This window comes from Suncus etruscus, chromosome 10, assembly GCF_024139225.1.
Source record: "Suncus etruscus isolate mSunEtr1 chromosome 10, mSunEtr1.pri.cur, whole genome shotgun sequence".
NCBI lineage: Eukaryota > Metazoa > Chordata > Mammalia > Eulipotyphla > Soricidae > Suncus > Suncus etruscus.
In genome coordinates, this window is record NC_064857.1 from 87811021 (window position 1) to 87831166 (window position 20146).

Genomic DNA, 20146 nt, shown 5'->3' on the forward strand with positions numbered 1-20146 from the left:
GTACTCAAGGGTTACTCTATCAGGCTCTATCAGGAATTACTCCTGGTGATGCTTGGGGGATTATATGGGATGCCAGGGATTGAACCTAGATTGGCTACATGCAAGGCAAGTGCCCTACCTGCTGTAATATCTCTTAAGCCTCTAGTAATTTTTTTCTTTTTTTTCTTTTCTTTTTTTTTTTTGAGTGGGAGAAAGGTCACTTTACACTTTATTGAATGTCAGTCACATCACTATTTTGGGGAGAGGGGGGATGGCAGTTTTTGGGAGCAGACTAGTTGGGATCAGTTAAGAGGAGGTGGATCACTTTGACTGAGTGGTCTTCAGAGGGCTGGGGGCCTTTGGAAGTGCAAAGGCAGGCAGGCTTGGAAGGAACCAATGTGGGATTGGGATAGAGGAGTTGGGTTCCCATCTGACACACTGAGCCATGGGTACTGCAGGCAGCTGCACCCACAGAACTTCTACAAATGACATTGGTGGAGATCTCCACAATTACTCCTCAAACAGAACTGGTGTGTCTCAGACCAAGGGCTGGGCCTTAGGAGGGAACAGGTGGGCCTCATGGTCACAGGTTGGACCAGAGACCAGGTCCTGATTTTGGGGGTCCAGGATCCAGTGCAAGGTTTCTCCAAAGGGGCAGGACATCTAATACAGTTCTTGTTGGTTTCTAACAGATCCAAACACTGCATATGACTCATTAGGATGCCCTTGATTTTGAGCCTCTGCACGATGACTTTGGCAATTTTGTGATTCTTTCTCCCTAGCTGGTGGCCCAGAAGTTCCCACTCCTGAATGAAGTGCCTAGTCTTATTCTCAGTCCAGGGCTGAAGATTCAGGCCTGATGGCCTTTGGGAAATGGCTGCTTCTTCCTGGTCTTTCGATGAATGCCCAGAAATTTCAGCAATTCCACTCTCAGTCACTTTGAGCATCTCAGAGTTCTCGAGTGCCATAGGGCTGAGGAAGAAGTTGTAGGTCCAAATCTTTTTTTTTTTTTTTTTTTGGGGGGGGGGGGCATACCCGGCGGTACTCAGGGGATACTCCTGGCTATCTGCTCAGAAATAGCTCCTAGCAGGCACGGGACCATATGGGACACCGGGATTCAAACCAACCATCTTTGGTCCTGGATCAGCTGCTTGCAAGGCAAATACCGCTGTGCTATCTCTCCGGGCCCCCAAATCTTCTTTGTGCCTGCTAGGTTCAGATCAAGGGTCCTTGAGGGTGGAGTAAGGCTTTCTCTCCTCTCAGCACTCACCTCCAGTAATTTCTTTTTTTTTTTTTTTTTTTTTTTTGGGTCACACCCGGCGGTACTCAGGGATTACTCCTGGCTATCTGCTCAGAAATAGCTCCTGGCAGGCACGGGGGACCAATTGGGACACCGGGATTCGAACCAATCACCTTTGGTCCTGGATCGGCTGCTTGCAAGGCAAACGCCGCTGTGCTATCTCTCCGGGCCCCTCCAGTAATTCCTTAAGAGTATTTATTTTTATGCTATTCAGTCATTCTAATAACAACCCACAAAATAAAACAAAAACCTCTGCAGATAGTATAAAGAATAGGTAGGTGAGGATGCCCTAAGTTTGATAATCAGCACTAAGCACATGCTAAAAAAAGAAAATGCTTAGCATCCTTGAGTTGAAGTTACAATACTCTCTCATAAATATAACTTTCTTCTGATCTTTTTTTTTTTTTTTTTTTTTTTTTTTTTTTTTTTTTTTGGTTTTTGGGCCACACCCGGTAACGCTCAGGGGTTACTCCTGGCTATGCGCTCAGAAGTCGCTCCTGGCTTGGGGGACCATATGGGACGCCGGAGGATCGAACCGCGGTCCGTCTCCTAGGCTAGCGCAGATAAGGCAGGCACCTTACCTCCAGCGCCACCGCCCGGCCCCTTTCTTCTGATCTTTATCAGAAATTCCTAGGTGGTGAAGATAGCTAGAATGATGTAGATACAGATCTTAATTTGATTTTCTATGGGCAAGTAAGCATCTTACTATCTAGAATATGTGTTTTAGTCCTTTCAGAATTTCAGGACATTACTTTACCTTTGCTTATTACTGAGCAACCCTGTCCAAAGAGCTGATGTCCTCAGTTCTTTCTAATATTTCTTCAGTTTTTCTGTTAATTCGTTTTTGTGATAGCTGTTTGGAAAGTGCAATTAATGGAGAAAAGTAAAAATTTTTTTTTTTGGTTTTTGGGCTGTACCTGGCTTGGGGGACCATATGGGATGCCAGGGGATCAAACCAGGGTCCATCCTAGGCTAGCGCGTGCACGACAGATGCCTTACAGCTTGCACCACCTATCTGGCACCTAGAAAAGTAAAATCTTATTGAAAGGTTTCAAATTGTTTCTTGTGAAATTTTGCAAGGGATAAAATGCTGTTTTATTTTCATTTCTAAAGAATGGTGACACGGGGGCCGAGCGGTGGCGCTAAAGGTAAGGTGCGCCTGCCTTGCCTGCGCTAGCCTTGGACGGACCGTGGTTCGATCCCCCGGTGTCCCATATGGTCCCCCAAGCCAGGAGCAACTTCTGAGCGCATAGCCAGGAGTAACCCCTGAGTGTTACCTGGTGTGGCCCAAAAACCAAAAAAAAAAAAAAAAAGAATGGTGACACAAAGTGTGCTAAAGATAGCTTGATAGTTTGAACACATGTTTGTAGGTGGAAGATCTGGATTCAGTTCCCTAACCTGTAGATACTTCAAGCATATCCAGAAGCAACACCTAGCAACAGAGCTGGGATTAGCCCTCTGAGCACCATCAGGGGTGTTTAAAAATAAATAAATAAATAAATAAATAAATAAATAAAAAACAACTATTTAAGGGGCCGGAGAGATGTCATGGAGGTAGGGCATTTGCCTTGCATGCAGAAGGTTGGTGGTTCGAATCCCGACATCCCTTATGATCCCCTGAGCCTGCCAGGAGCGATTTCTGAGTGTAGAGCCAGGAGTAGCCCCTGAGCACTGCCGGGTGTGACCCCAAAACAAAAACAAACAAACAAAAAAATCTAAAAGGTCAGTATTTGTTTTCAAATGGTAACTAATAAACTTTTTTTAAAAAAAGATTATTGAGCTATCTCTTCAGCCCTTTAAATTAGTTCTTGTAGCTGGTATAAATGCTACTGTTTCATTCTTGTTTATTGGGTTTTTGGCCACTCCCAGTGGTGTTCAGGGGTTATTCCTGGCTCTGTGCTCAGAAATAACTCTTGGCAGGGTCAGGGGACCATATGGGATACTGGGGATCGAACCCAGCTTAGCTACATGCAAGGGAAATGTCCTACCCACTGTGCTATTGCTCTGGTCCCATACTGTTTGATTTATGTGTGACTATAATTTTCACAAGAATACTTTTATTATTTTGGGGTGGGGAGGTTCTTACCTCCCTTGTTCCCAAAAATGATCCCTCGTAGTACTCAGGAACCCGTATACTGTGCTGGGGGTTGAACCAGGGTTGCAATTTACTTGCCTGGAAGAAACTTTTTGTTCCCGATTGTATGTTCTTACCTCCTTTGTCCATATTTATGTTTATTTCTAGATTCACAATCCTGTTCCATTTGTCTAAATGCCTCTTCTTACTACAGCAGAAAACTGTTTAGAGGGGGCTAGAGAGATAGTACAGTGGGCTAGATATTTGACTTACATGCAGCAGATCTAGATTTGATCCCTGGCACCCAACATCCCCATATGGTCAATCCCTGTTAGAATGATCTCTAAGTATAAAGCCAGGAGTAAATCCTGAGCATCACACGGTATAGCCAAAAACAAAACAAAATTGTAAATACTTTTTGGGCCAGAGCAATAGTACAGCAGGTAGAGCACATGCCTTGTACATAGCTAACCTGGGTTTGGTCCCCTGCATCCCATATGGTCCCCCAAGCACAGCCAGAAATAAATCCTGAGTGCAGAGTCAGGTGTAACCCCTGAGAACTACTGACTGTGGCCCCCAAATAAAAAGCAAACAAAAAGAAGTCTGTTGACTTATGCAGAGCTGTATTATAGTTTGAAGTCAAGGTACTTGATACTTCCCCTTTTTTGGAGGATGGGGAGGGGGATCTGGGCCCTCCAAGTACTAAGGAATTTTCCCTGGCTCTGTGTTTAGAGATCACTTCTAGGGAATTTGGGGGACCACATTCTAGTGTCAGGAAGGCAAATCAGGGTTAGTTGCTTACAAGGCAAGCTTCAACTCTACTATCATTAGGCCCCTTTTTATTTTTTTTTGTGCCATCATAACTTCATAACTGGTAATTTTTTTCTAGGCTTTTGGGAGCACACAGGGTTTTGTTTTTGTTTTTGTTTTTTTGTTTGGTTGGTTGTTTTGGGGCCACATCTAGTGAGAGTCTTGGCTCTGCATTCAGGAATCATTCCTTGCTCATTATTTTTATATAGAAGCACAACATATTTTTCTACATTGGTATTAAAACCTATAAATATATTAATTTATTCTATAGTTTTGGGAATAATCTTTAAGGTTTTCTAAGTATAATATCAAGTCATCTGCCAATAGTAATAAGTTTATTCTTTCCCAGTTTGAGTTCCTTTGGTCATTTCTTCTACTCCCACCCCCTCCTTTTTTTAGAATTAGGAGTGAGCTTGATGCTCTGATGACTTGCACTTGGCTGCAGTGCTCACATATCTGGTCACAGTACTCACAGGAACTGCTCAACTTCATGGGTTGTGAACCCAGAGTTCTAAAAAAGCAGTGCCACTAAGGTTTGCATGTGGCAAGTGAGGCACCAGCCATGGATCAAATTCCCTACCTTATCATAACTACAGGGCAGGAACTTTACCATGGGCCTATCCCAGGTTCCCTAATTTGAATACATTTACTGCTTGTTTAATTTTTAATCATTCTGGCAAGTACTCCAAATAATTTTTTTTTTTTTTTTTTTGGTTTTTGGGCCACACCCTGTGACGCTCAGGGGTTACTCCTGGCTATGAGCTCAGAAGTTGCTCCTGGCTTCTTGGGGGACCATATGGGACGCCGGGGGATCGAACCGCGGTCCATCCTAGGCTAGCGCAGTCAAGGCAGGCACCTTACCTCCAGCGCCACCACCCGGCCCCTCCAAATAATTTTTGAAGGGGCAAGAGGAGAGAAGTTTATACTTGATAATACTCAAGCCTTACATTTGGCTGTGCTCAGGAATCATTCCTGGAAGGCTTGGGGCACCTTATGGGGTGCCAGGGATCAAATCCAAGTCAACCACATGTAAGGCAAATGCCCTGCCCTCCCTACCCACCGTATTATTTCTTCAGCCCAATATTCCCAATGTTTTGGTAAATAATCATTGTGAGAGTATCTTCTGACCTAAGGGTAACTATCAGCCATGGGTTTGTCATATATGGCTTTTATTGTGTTTGGACATGTTTCCTCTATATCCATTTTATTCATTTTTTGTCATAAATGGATGTTCAGTCTTTTCATATACTTTTTCTCTATTGAGATGATCATGTTATTTTTTTAGCTTTCATTTTATAGTATTCAGTTTCACTTTTAGGTCATTTTAGAAGTTTTCATCATAATGAAATTGACTTTTATTTATTTATTTTTTTTTTGGTTCTTTTCACAGCATCTCTGGAAGCTTATGGTAGAAGAGTCAGATTTACTGGGTCAGCTAAAGGTAATAGCTGTTCTTTTAATTCATAAAATAATAAAAGTAAGCAATGGCTTTATTTCCTAGACTCTCCTGAGAGCACTGACTTGTGCTCAGGCTCCCAAATGGATAAACTACCTAATGCTGTAAATCTAATAAGTATAAGCTCTTTTCTGGCATTATAAAATTTTGTTTTCACTGAATAAATAATACCAAGATATCCCAGTCATTCTCCTACTTGGAACTGCAGAAGTTTGTCTCTTTGGGGCTGGAGGGATAGTACAGCGGTAGGGCATTTGCCTTGCATGTGGCCCACCTGGTACAATCCCCAACATCCCCCTAAAGTCCCCTAAGCCTGCCAGGAGTGATTTCTGAGCTCAGGCCAGGAGTAACCCCTGAACTCTGCCAGGTGTGCCCCCCCCAAAAATTTTTTTTGTCTCTTTGAAATGCTGAAAGTCTATATTCATTCTATATCTATTGAGTACATTAGGCTCAAACTGATAAGATTATAAATTATATTAATATGTGTCATTTCATCAAGATACTGGGGAGGAGCTAATTGCTGGCTTATAAATTGATTTTTCTCCCCTAGATAATTAAAGATTTTTATCTTCTGGGACGAGGAGAATTGTTTCAAGCCTTCATTGACACAGCTCAACACATGCTAAAAACACCACCTACTGCAGTAACTGAACATGGTAAATTGTCCTCCGGAAGTGAGACATGCCAGCTTACTGAAGTTGTATTTTTGGTTGTGAATGAATAGTTAGACCTATTCACATAAGAGCAGCCTGATATTTGCAAAGATGAACGACCTTACAGGTAGACTTTCTGAGGTCATTAGTCACAGGATAATCTTTCTTGGAAGAGTTGATGCAGGATTTCAAACCAGGTGTTTTGGGGCTGAAGCAATTGCACAGCAGTAGGGCATTTGCCTTGCACGCTGCCGACCCAGGAAGGGCTTTGGTTTGATCCATGGCATTCAATATGATCCCCTGAGCCTGCCAAGAGTGATTTCTGAACGCAGAGCCATGAATAACCCCTGAACACAGCAGGGTATGGCCCCAAAACAAAACCAAACAAACCAAGTGTTTCATCTTAACAGATTACAATCATATATTTCTTATGAAATATATAGTATTTATTACCACTTGCAGTGTAGCTTTTTAGTTTGATAATGTTGGAAAACTAACCTGAACTAATTCAGGTAGAAAGGAAATTTACTGCTATTGAATTTATCTTTTCAGTGGGATAAGAGTGTGGCTAGGCATCAGAACACCAGAAACATGAGATTCAAATACTGCTGGGCTCTCTTTTGCCATATTTTGTCTCTGCCTCTTGATGCTCTTCAGTGGACTTTTAGTCCTGTCCCTGAAACATGTCTCACAGTGTCTTTGGAGGAACCAAACCAATTTCAGGTAAAGGGTTTAGATTACCCCAGTCTGAACAAAATAAAGTAATAAGGTTGAACTTCTAGGGATATATCCTAGAAACACAAAAACACAACACAAAAATGCCTTCTGCACACCTGTATTCATTGCAGCACTATTTACAATAGCCAGAATCTGGAAACAACCCAGATACTTGACAACTTATGAGTGGCTAAAGAAACTGTGGTACATATACACAATGGAATACTATGCAGCCATCAGGAAAAAAATGAGGTCATGAAATTTTCCTATACATGGCTGGACATGGAAACTATTATGTTGTGTGAAATAAGTTGGAGGGAGAAAGACACAGAATAGTCTCACTCATCTATGGGATTTAAGAAAAATAAAAGACATTATTATAATAATACGTAGAAATAATAGAGATGAGGGCTGGACGGACTGGCCCATGATATAAGCTTAATACAATGAGTAGTAAGTTCAGTTAGAGAAATAAGTACACTGACAACTATTATGACAATGGTAGTGAGTGAGAGAAATAGCATGCCTGCCTCAAATACAGGCAAGGGGTGGGGGGGAAGCAAGTTGGGGGGCATTGGTGGTGGGAATGTTGTATTGGTGAAGGGGGGTGTTCTTTGTTATTACTCAAACTCAGCTACAAACAGGTTTGTAGTCATGGTGCTTAAATAAAGATATATTTTTTAAATATATATATTTAAATTTTTTTTTAATTTCCACCAAAAAGAAAGTAATATGGTTGAGTGTTCCATTTGATCATGCCTAGATCACTTGCCTACTTCTAAGATCAGGTATTGTCACCACCACTAGAACTGTACAGATTATAGGAAACAAAAGCAATTCTCCAAGAAAAATCAGGTTATATTTGGCTACCAGCAAGAGGAGTGGATTAAATGCTCCTCGGGCAAAGAACCATGTTTTCTATTACTGTTATACAGCGTTGGATGGGAGAGTGAGACCAGGGGAGTGGGATTTACTAGGCAGTGGGCATTACTGTCAAGCATGTGTTCCTCCTCAGATGTAAATGTGGCCTTTCAGCAGTCAGCACACAAGGTCCTGCTAGACGACGACAACCTTCTCCCTCTGTTGCACCTGACAATTGAGTATCATGGCAAGGAGCACAAAGGTTTGTTTATCTTTCCCTATCTTTCTGCTACTGGTCATTATGTATTCTTTCAGTTATGCCTCCATCTACCTCTACAGAAACAATATTGTTTTGGGTTTGCTTTTTTTTAGTGTTGGGATCACATCCAGTGGTGCGCAGCCTGTTAAGCCATCTCTATACTCAAAACTATTATTTTGAATCTTAGAAATCAAAACTCACTTTCCCAAATTTTATGTGGGAGGAAAGGGAATCCCAGAAATGCTTTAGAGAGGCTTCTCAGTCTGTGTTTTGTTTTGCCACTGGAATTGTTTTTGTCACTGGACTTTAAGACTGGGGCTGGTGGAGGGAAGGTGCATGGGAAATCTCTGGAAAACTGAAGAATCTCACCTAGAGGACTGTCCTCTACGTTTCCTTTTTTTTCTCTGGCTTGAGCCAGAGCTTCATGAATGTTGTTCACCCTGGTGAAGCTCTGTTTCTAGGTTAGCAAAGTTGCCTTTTTCTTTCCTTAAATAGATGCTTCTCAGTCCAGAGAAGGGCCTTCTCGAGAAACTTCTCCCCGGGAAGCCCCTGCATCTGGCTGGGCAGCTCTTGGTCTTTCCTATAAAGTGCAGTGGCCATTGCATATTCTCTTCACTCCGGCTGTCCTAGAAAAGTGAGTATTTGAATTTCTCACTGGTAAATTCAACATCCTTACTTACAGGAAGAAAAAAATAGCAGGAATAGGTGTGGGTGGGAGCTACTCAGGTATTGCTATTGTTGTTTTAGAGTATGGTACTTGAGCCCAGCATGCTGGTGGCCCACTAGAGCCATAGGTAGTAGTGCTTTGGGAGTCAAGAAGTACTAGGAATCAAACCCAGAGCCCCACATATACTAGGCATATGCTCAGCCAATTCAACTGATTTCCCCAACCCTCCACAAGTTTTTAAAAGTCTGTAAATTAGATATTTAAAACTCAAGAGTGCTTTTAGTTGATAAAAGATTTTATTATTAAATGATGTTTCAGAGTCAATAGCAGGGAGTGGTGGATGCTGTACTTCAAAATCTTGAGTTTGGGGCTGTAGTTAGGACACAGTTCCTACCATGCTCCCAGCCCAGGTTCAGTTCCCAGCACCACAGGGTCTGCAGAACATTGACAAGTGCAGTCTCCATGTCCATTGAACACTGCCAAGAGTAGCTTTGGAGGCACCTGCCACTACCTGGCTGGTCTGGGTCTCTCCAGCACCACAGAGATTTGCTTCCTTGGTTCCTTCCATAAAAATGTCAGCCCAGTTAACTGATGTATCAGGAAGAATTTCTGGCCTCCTGAGCACTGTTTAAGAGGCCCCCATCAAAGTAAAATCACAGTTTCTATGCATTTTTAATAGAGTAAGTAATAAGCAGTTTATTTGTGCCCTCTATAAATTGTAGTTCTTGGTAATTCTATCAGATCGAAGATTTCTCCTTATCTTTTGTAATATTTTGTTGATAACAACAAAAACAAAACGTGTGTTCTAAATATGGTCTTTAGCCACCTAGGGAATCCCCTTCCTAGCTCAGGAACAGAAAAGAGGGGTTGCAAGCTGGGAACTCTTGGATGTCATCGTTCTTTATCCTGAGCATCAGTCAAGTGCTGTTGATAAAAAACCCCATCAGGATTTGATGTCCCTGAATGGGGGAACTAGATAGAGGTTTAGAAAAAGGAGTTGAGGGCCCGGAGAGATAGCACAGCAGCGTTTGCCTTGCAAGCAGCCAATCCAGGACCAAAGGTGGTTGGTTCAAATCCCGGTGTCCCATATGGTCCCCCGTGCCTGCCAGGAGCTATTTCTGAGCAGACAGCCAGGTGTGGTCAAAAAAAAAAAAAAAAAAAAAGGAGTTCAGAAGTATGCTTGACAAATACTTTTGAAATTCACCTCTACATCATTTAAAAGGACTTTTCAAACTTACTGGTTAAAACACCAGCCCCACACCTGGGATTTGTCTTACCTGGTTAGGCTAGAGCAATGAAGAGAAGAGAAAAGTGAAAACAAGGCCTCTGGGGCCGGGAAGATGGCGCTACAGGTAAGGTGTCTGCCTTGCAAGTGCTAGCGTAGGACGGACAGCAGTTCAGTTCGATCCCCCGGCGTCCCATATGGTCCCCCTAAGCAGGGGCAATTTCTGAGCTCATAGCCAGGAGTAACCCCTGAGCGCAAAATGGGTGTGGCCCAAAAACCAAAAAAAAAAAAAAAGAAAAGAAAACAAGGCCTCTCTAGGGCTTGAGAGATAGAACATTAGGTCGGCTTTTGCTTTATGTGGCTAAATTGGCTTTGATCCCTGGTTCTCAAACAGTTCCCCAAAGCACCACCAGAGGTGGCAATACAGAACCAGCAATAATTCCTGAGCACTGCTAGGTGTGGCAAAACAATAACAGGATATTACTTCATTCTTACCTATTGTCAACACAACTCTATAGGGAGGAGAGTTTCAGATAATACATATAGACTCACAAAGCTCCTAAGATCCTTTTCTCTTGCCTAACCCCAATGCATAGTAACCATGAGCTTCAATTCCATATTTTTTATTTTGTTTTAATAGATTTATGTGATCTGAGGTTAGTATTTTTCATTAATCTCCATCTATGTTCCTTCCTGCCTGCCTTTTTTAGGGAGGGGTTAGTAGCACAGTTCCAGGGTCTGCATGAGGTGGGAGTGGGTTGTGAACTTTTCCTGAACAGCTAGTGTTTCTGTCCTAGGTACAATGTGGTGTTCAAGTACTTACTGAGTGTGCGCAGGGTACAGGCAGAGTTGCAGCACTGCTGGGCCCTACAAATGCAGCGCAAGCACCTCAAATCCAATCAGACTGATGCAATCAAGTGGCGCCTGAGAAATCACATGGCATTCTTGGTGGATAATCTTCAGTACTACCTACAGGTCTATGCCAAGGGAGGAGGATATGGGAGGGGAGGGGATGAAAAGAAGTCCAGGAGTTTGGTAGGCGTATTGAAGAGGAATTGTATTTTGCCTCTTCATAATATGCCAGGGTTTGAGAACAGTTGTGGATTCAGCACCAGGCATGTTTTTTCAGACCACTTTTTAGGAAAGAAAAGTAAAGGAGAATGAAGAGTATGTTCCTTCTCCACAGCATATTTAGGGGGTGTGTCTTTGGGGGGCGTTGGGCACACACCCAGTTGTGCTAAGTAATTATTCCTAACTATGTGCAGGAATCACTCCTTGCAGGCTAAAGGATGCCAGGGATTAATCCTCGATTCACTGCTTGCAAGGCCAGCACTTTCTGTACTGTTGCTCCAGTCTCCACTATCTCACTATTAACAGAACTCCTAGTTTGTTGTAACCCCTGTACTCCTGCTCACCAGTCAGCAGAAAGGATGTGGCAGGATGAGGTTGCCCCAGTAGAGAGGGAAGGAGACAGTGGTTCCCTAAAATATTAGGAATTTTAGTCAAATAATTCACTATAAGGTGAGGTAATGAGCATAAGGGTCTTTGGTCAGCTATAGAGGTTGGAATAGGATATACTTGGTTTCAAAGAATTTTTCAAAATTCTTTTCTTTATTTTTGGTCTCTGGCAGGCTCAGGGGACCACATGGGATGCAGGTGAAGGTGATCAAACCTGGGTCCTTCCCAGTTGGCTGCACGCAAGGCAAACACCCTACTGCTGTGCTATTGCTCCGTCCCCAGATGTGTTTCATTCTGTCAAGCACTTAATGTCATTGAGTGTTAGAATATGGAGATGCTGGGCCCGGAGAGATAGCACAGCGGCATTTGCCTTGCAAGCAGCCGATCCAGGACCAAAGGTGGTTGGTTCGAATCCCAGTGTCCCATATGGTCCCCCGTGCCTGCCAGGAGCTATTTCTGAGCAGATAGCCAGGAGTAACCCCTGAGCAACGCCGGGTGTGGCCCAAAAACCAAAAAAAAAAAAAAAAGGAATATGGAGATGCTGAAATTCTGTATGACTGTCCATCAGGTGGATGTGCTGGAGTCCCAGTTCTCACAGCTGCTTCATCAGATCAATTCCACTCGAGACTTTGAAAGCATCCGGTTGGCTCACGACCACTTCTTGAGCAATTTACTGGCTCAGTCCTTCATCTTACTGAAACCTGTAAGTAGGTCTGGTTGGTTTCCCCAGATTGCTGCTACCTGACTGTTCCTCGGGCACCATGAATTACCAGCTTTAGAATTATTATTAAGAAAGTCAGTGCCAGGTATATTCCTGGAGGCCCCAGTATCAGTAGGTACAGCCCAGATCAAAAGTCCTGAGCCTGGCAATGCTCACCTAGGTGTTCCCAGCTTTTCAGGGCCCAGACAGCACTATATCCTCAGGCCCAGAAATGGCCTTCAGTCCATACTCCCCCAATCATTGCATAGGATGCCAGAGAATTTTTGTAAATTTCCATTTATAGTTTTTAAAGTAAAACTAAAATGGAAATGTTGCGGAAACTTAAATAACTTGAATGTATAAAACAGAAGGTAAGAGCTTTGGATGAAGGAGAATCTGTTTAAAAACTTAAGGGAATGAAGAAAATAAATAAGGAAGCCCAGCTTATTAACTCTAGAAGGATTTAAAAGAGGTTTTTTTGTTTCAATTTTGGGCCACACCTGGAAGCGCTCAAGGGTTACTCCTGGCTCTGTGCTCAGGTATCACTCCTGGCAGGCTTGGAGGATCATATAGGATGCTGGGGATCAAACTCAGGTCAGCAGCATGCAAGGCAAAAATGCCATATCTGCTGTGCTTTCACTCTGGCCCTAAAAAAGTTTTTTGTTTGTTTGTTTGTTTGGATCACATTCAGCAGCACTCAGGGGCTACTCCTGGCTCTACGCTCAGAAATCGCTCCTGGCAGGCTCGGGGGACCATATGGGATGCTGAGATTCGAACCACCATCCTTCTGCATGCAAGGCAAATGCCCTACCTCACTATACAGCCCCTAAAAAGTTTAAGCTTTTTTTTTACCTCCCAGAACGACCATATTAAACTTACTCTTGTAGCAGTCTTTTATATCATAATCTAAAATCTAAATTTTGTTGTTTGTTTTCCATAAAAAACATAAATAAAAATAACAGGAAAGTTATTTTTACCCCTGGCTCCACACTGAAATAGAGCCACAGAAGTAGTCTGTGTAGTGGAGCCTAGGTGTTAGTAGTATTTTTCAATACTCACAAATTGGTTCCAGTTCTGGAATAAAAAAAAAACTTGGGGCCGGGCGGTGGCGCTGGAGGTAAGGTGCCTGCCTTGCCTGCGCTAGCCTAGGACGGACCGCGGTTCGATCCCCCGGCGCCCCATATGGTCCCCCAAGAAGCCAGGAGCAACTTCTGAGCGCATAGCCAGGAGTAACCCCTGAGCGTCACAGGGTGTGGCCCAAAAACCAAAAAAAAAAAAAAACAAACAAACTATCTTGCTGGGGCCGGGCGGTGGCGCTAAAGGTAAGGTGCCTGCCTTGCCTGCGCTAGCCTTGGACGGACCGCGGTTCGATTCCCCCGGTGTCCCATATGGTCCCCCAAGCCAGGAGCAACTTCTGAGCACATAGCCAGGAGTAACCCCTGAGCATTACCGGGTGTGGCCCAAAAATCAAAAAAAAAAAAAAAAAACAAAAAAAAAACTTGAAGATTGTTGCAAGTCAGCCCCTGAAGAGGTTGACTGATGGAGGGATGGAGGATGAGGTCTTTCCCCTCCAGCTCAGAGCATGAGTCTGCCACCATGTCCAGCTGACGGTTCTGAGGTGAAACAGCGGGTAAACAGCTCGCAGACAGTCAGGCTTGTGGAAATATTAGCTTTATTCAGTGGACAAGACTGAAGTCCAAAGACTCAGCATAAGTTCCAGCCAAAATCCTCTCGCCTTCCACAGACCCTTGTTTTTATCCCCCAGAACCAGGTACCACCCAATGGTGGGATCAGATATCACCCAATGGTGGAAGCAGAATCAGGTACCATCCTAGGGTGGGGGCAGAATGCCAGGTCACACCCTAGGGTAGGGCACAATCACCTATCAGGGTAGGGTCAGTAACATAATAATCCCCTAAAATATTTACATACACAACAATTCCCCCTTTGTTTTTAGTAAACAAACAATATTATCTACAATTATTAAAGGAAAAACTAGTCAATAATAAAAGAGTGGCTATTTGCATAAGCACATCACAGGAAAATGTAAAGAAAAACTTCTAACCTAAACACAGGGTGTCTAAAACCAGAAATATGCATCAAGGAATCAACTACAAGCTCCTGAGAAGATAAATCTAGGACATACATAGATTCTTCGAAGAGACTCCAGAAAGGTTGTGTAGCAGACAAGAAGAAGCACCTTTTCTTTATTTGTACTTGTTGTTGTTGTTGGTTTTTGGGTCACACCTGGCAGTGCTCAGGAGTTACTCCTGGCTCCACGCTCAGAAATCGCTCCTGGCAGATACCGGCATTTGAACCAATGACCTTCTGCATGTGAGGCAAATGCCTTATCTTCATGCTATCTCTCCAAACCCATTTTCATTCCAGTCCAGGTAGACCAGAAAGCCCATCTTTGAGGTCATTGAATTAGGCCCTTATTTTGGAGAAAGAAGCATATACCCCCTGCACAGTGGGGGGCCACTGCAAATATGATCAATAGGCTTCTGAACTTAATTCAAGTTCTTAATCCAGGCTGAAGTCCATATGATGTCCGAAATTGATGTACCAATAAGGTCGATTATTTATAGATGGGAGCTTAAGTCACAAACCAAAACAAAATATTTAAGGCAGAGACCCTCCCTGTGTAAATAAACAACTTGAGGGCCCATCCAAAATGGATGGAACCTCCTATAAACCTAGTATTTTGCCTATGATGCACCCACGCAAAAAGCCCTGAGACCAGACAAAAATATCATTGAGGAAAATATAGACAACAATATCTAACCCACTAACCTAAAGTCAAGAAAGCAAAACCCTAATGTAATACAACATTAACTCCTAACATTAAAAACTAAAATAGAAAAACATTAATTACAATAGTCAAAAGAAGTGTAGTACCAAATATATATTCAAAGGATTACAATTATAAGAAAAATACAGAGGTGAAATTTCAACAGAGTCCAGCACCAATCTGTAAAGATGAGGGATCTAGAACTCCGAAAAGACCAGTCAAAGACACTTGATGGATCTGGAAAAGCGGGTTGAAGCCATCATGAGTTGGTTGGGCTTCTGCATTTTCTTTGGGATCGGTGTAATCTTGGGGTAGCCATTGTAGAGATGGTCAACAATAGCACTGTGTATGTGGATGGAAAACCAGAGATTCAGATAACACAGTTTAATTGGGATCCAGAGATTGTGAGTCTTATCCATGGATCTTTTCTCTGGGGTTTCGTTTTGACACAAATTCCAGGTGGCTTCATTTTCAACAAGTTTGCAGCAAACGTGGTACAAAACTCCAACAGTCACGGATTTCTTCCTCGGGCTGAGATCAGGAGGCTTGTAATTGTGGGTGAAGGAGATGAGTTGCACATGTGAAGGGAATCCTGAGAATTATATGTTAAGGACTAGGAAGGAAGGATAAGGAAGACTAAATTGGGGAAGATAAAGTTAGGAAAAGGGAACTATATACAAAATATGCAAAATAGACAGACACCGAACAAGACATACACATACAGACTTCACAAAAAATATGGCCATAACACTCATACCAAAAAATATTTGTTGTAAAGGATCCAAAATAGAGCAAAAGAAAAGAGAATTCAGCTGAATCAACTAAAAGTGCCTTAAAATGTAATAGCCGGCAACTGTTTAGATAAATCATTTCAAATTCAAAAAAAAGTTTTTATGGCAGAGCAGAGCAGATCTGAAAGAGAATTTCATGCATAATACGAACATGGAAAACTACTATAAGTGTATAACAGCATATATACAAAGTTATTGTATAACAGTAACTCTATGATAATCAATCATAGGCAAGAAGCACTGTGAAGAAAGTCCACCTAAAAATTATCATTATTTCAGCATCTTAAAACCTAAATTGAGGGAAATAAAGCAATGATGCTAAAATAAAAAGTGAAAGTCATTAAATGAGTATACCTAGAAAGGAAAACAACATTAATATGTTGAGGAATTTTTCTTTCAGGTGAACCTTGACTAAATTAAATTGTAAGATTTCATGATTAACTGAGACCTAGAGCAATAATGAAATTAAGACATAAATCCATCATACAAGGAAACACATTGGGGGTCCATGATTTTCAATCCCTATTCATTGATCATGCCTGTGGAAAGAATCCTAGAGCATTAATAGCAACCTATAAGGAAGTGAAATGATTATCTGGTGTTCATTGTAGATCTTTAAGAAGTATAAAACAGGATGTATGCTGCTGTGGATTTCACCAATGTATTAGGGACTTTTTTGATCTTCTTGTCATCAAAATTGATCCAGTGTTGTTTTGCAGCAATTTTACAGTATGAAGTACAGTGTCCATAGTGAACTTTACCATAATGGTTTGACACTGATGATAAGTTGTATTTCTTAATCTTGCTTTTATTCTCTGAAGTGAATTCTACTAAATTGAGGTCTTCTAAAGGAAAATCTACATAAGTGTGCAATTTTTTTATTTTTTGCCATCAAAAGCAAAATGTTTCAAGTGTATTATAAGTACTGGTGGCAGTTTCCGTAAGTACGTTTTCTTTGAAAAATCCCTTCTAGTTTTGCAGCTGTTGCACAGAACTTTGTTGTCATCCCTTAACACTTCTTTAAAAAATTCAGAGAGGCATTCCTGTAATGTACATTTATCTGTAGATGTAACAGCCAGAGACAAATGAACAAATGTCTCATAAACCTCAGACTTTTGGTGGCATGTGAGACACTGTAGTATAGATTTGAATTGTCCTTGAAAGAGATCATAAATAATAGATTTGTGAGCCTTTTGGTGTTCTGGACTAAATTGTTCATAATTTTCATTTTCCATAAGGTGTGTAGTTTTGTCTGTCATTAGATTTACGGTAAGCAAGTCCTGATGTAGTCCCTCTATTAGGAACATCAGTAGTTCGTGTGGATCCTGCTGATTGTGTCCAGGAAACTGGTCATTAAGTAAACCAATTGTTACTTTGAAGCTTTCAGGGTTAATATATCTATGAAATCCATTTCCCATGGTTTTAATGAGCCGACCAAATTCTTTGGCTAATTTACCTTCATGCACCATCGGATTTTTCTTGTTAATATTCTTTTTATAATGATCTTGAAATACTGAGTCAAGTCTGAAATATTATACAAGCATTGCAATATTGAGTTTATGTAGTAAGAGTTTTTTATATTTTGGAGCCCAGTTAAGACAGGTTCCTGTCTTTCCTTTTGCATCTCGGAGTGTAAGGGTTTATCACTACCATCAGTCTCACTCAATGTATGGTGTGTGACAGCTAAATCATTGTTCCCTGCCCCAGAGACCTCAGCAATATTACTGCTATTAGTGTCTGGAGTATTCTATTTTTGCTCCTAGCTGTCTGCTCAGAAATAGCTCCTGGCAGGCTCGGGGGACCACATGGGACACCGTGATTGGAAGCAACCACCTTTGGTCCTGGATCAGCTGCTTGCAAGGCAAATGCCGCTGTGCTCTCTCTCCTCTCTCTCTGGCCCGTAGTCCGATTTCTAACAAGGCGTAATAGAACCCAAAATTTCTTGGAAGGGTTGTCATTTGTAGAAACAGGCATAACCCCTTCTTTCCTCTTAGGAGAAGATATCCAGCTATCCATTTTTCATCCTCCTTGATCCAAATAGGTTTATGGGTTTCTTGTCTCTGAATATCTTCTTTAAAATGTCTTTCCGCTGCAGTGTAACTTTCCCCTTGGAGTAAGTTTATGTAATTTAGTGTGATAAGAGTCAAAGATAGCAAATCCGTTGGTAGTAAACCTCTTTTTCTATTTTTTTGTAATTGAGTTTTTAAGTTCTGTGAGTCCTTTCTACAATGGCCTGTCCACTACAATTGTAAGGAATTCCTTTCAGATGTCTTATCTGACATTCTTTACAAAAAAATTCAAAAGTTTTGCTGACATAGGCTGGCCCATTATCAGTTTTTATAGAATATGGAATACCCATCACAGAAAAACATTGTAAAAGAAAACTACAAACAGCCTTAGATTTTTGAGAAGACATGGGAATTGCCCACATAAAACAAGAATAAGGGCCCGGAGAGATAGCACAGCGGCGTTTGCCTTGCAAGCAGCCAATCCAGGACCAAAGGTGGTTGGTTCGAATCCCGGTGTCCCATATGGTCCCCTGTGCCTGCCAGGAGCTATTTCTGAGCAGACAGCCAGGAGTAACCCTGAGCACCGCCGGGTGTGGCCCAAAAACAAAAAAAAAAAAAAAAAAACAAGAATAAGTGTCCACCACAACATGAAGATAAGGTTTTCTTGGAAATAAATCTGTTTGAGTTATATCCATTTGCCAAAGTTCGTTAGACTGTAAGCCTCTTGGGTTTGCTCCTGCTATGTCTTTTTTGTTAACGGTGCACATTTGTTGCAGTTTTCTACAATTTCTCTAGCTTGCCTCCATGGAATTTGGTAATTCACATGTAAACGGCAAGCATTTGTGTGTAGGGCTGAATGTTCCTCTACAGATGATTTAAATATAGTCATTGCTAGCTAGTCAGCAGTTTTATTTCCTTGAGCCATCGGTCCTGGAAGACCTGAGTGGGCTCTAATATGCATGATGAAGATGGGCTCAGTTTGTTTTTGAAGAAGCTGCTGTAATCGTTTAAGTAAGTTCTGTATGATCGGGTTATTAGCATTAAGGGAAGCAGTGGCTATCACATGACATAAATTTACCACATACAAATAATCAGAAACTATATTCATGGCTTCAGATACATTTTCTAATAGGTAAATTAACGTTGCTAATTCAACTTTCTGTGCAGATTTATATTTGGTATCTATGGTCATATTAATGTTGTCTCCCGTTATTCCTCCTTTTCCATTTTGGGATCCATCAATGTAAAAAACCTTGGCATTGGGAATAGGGAAATCCCGAACAATTGAAGAAATAACAAACTGAGTTTTCTTTAAAAAGTCCCAAGTTTTTCCTGCTGGATAATGGAAGGATATTTCTCCTGTGAAATCTGAGAGGGCCCTTTGTAGAGATTCATTAATTGGCAATATTGACTCAATTTCCTTTTTTGGTATTGGCAAAACTATTATATCTGGGTCAAAACCTAGTAAAGATATAGATCTGAGTCTTGCCTTGATAATAATCTCTGAAATCAGTTGCAGGTAGGGCTGTTTGTTATGTAAATATACCCATTCCAAAGGTCCTGACTGTTGCATCAAGGCCCCTGTGGGGGTTTATATAGTAGGGAAGATTAACAGAAATACCTTTTCTCCTGGGATGAATCTTAAGAGAAATGATTTTTGTAATCTGCTCAAGATGTCCAATTCATTTTTGGCAGCTGTTGTTAAGTGTCTTGGGCTATCTAAAGCCGGGTCACCCTCCAACGTTTTAAACAGATTAGATAACTTCATTCGTGATTCCTAGTGCAGGGCGGAGCCAATTTACGTCACCTGAAAGTCTCTGAAAATCATTAAGCGTTCTGATGTTTTCTTTTTTGATAGAAATTTTTTGTGGATGTATAGACGTCTGGTCCAAAATAAAACCCAAATATTGATACGGTGGCATTATCTGTATTTTTTCTAAAGCTATTTTCAGTCTTGATGTTTGTAAACAGTCAATAACATAAGAGTTTAAGTCCTGTAAATCTGTTTCATTGTTCATTGTGATCAAGATATCTATAATGAAATATCATGGCTTGAGGAAATTTTTCACGAGCAGGGCTCAAAACCTTATCTACAAAAATCTGACACATTGTTGGAGAATTCTGCATGCCTTGGGGGAGAACAGTCCATTGGAAATGTCTGCAAGGATGGGTATTATTGAGAGAAGGAACTGAGAATGCAAAACGTTTTTTATCAAAATCTGGGTGGATAGGAATATGGTAGAAGCAGTCTTTCAGATCAATTATAATTAGGGGCCATTCCTTTGGAATAACTACAGGTGATGGTAAACCAGTCTGCAATTTGCCCATAGGTATCATGGATAAATTTACAGCTCTAGGGGCCGGGCGGTGGCGCTCGAGGTAAGGTGCCTGCCTTA

General features: G+C 41.6%; 1 protein-coding gene across 1 annotated transcript in view; it reads left to right on the forward strand.

The window, feature by feature from the left end:
• Positions 1–20146, forward strand: part of TUBGCP4 (tubulin gamma complex associated protein 4) — a 57952-nt gene that overhangs the window by 31626 nt on the left and 6180 nt on the right. Inside the window, exons 10-15 of the mRNA XM_049782477.1 lie at positions 5554–5604; positions 6170–6275; positions 8005–8112; positions 8605–8743; positions 10799–10976; positions 12028–12162. Of these exons, the coding sequence (XP_049638434.1) occupies positions 5554–5604; positions 6170–6275; positions 8005–8112; positions 8605–8743; positions 10799–10976; positions 12028–12162 (717 nt within the window). The remainder of the gene's footprint in view (positions 1–5553; positions 5605–6169; positions 6276–8004; positions 8113–8604; positions 8744–10798; positions 10977–12027; positions 12163–20146) is intronic.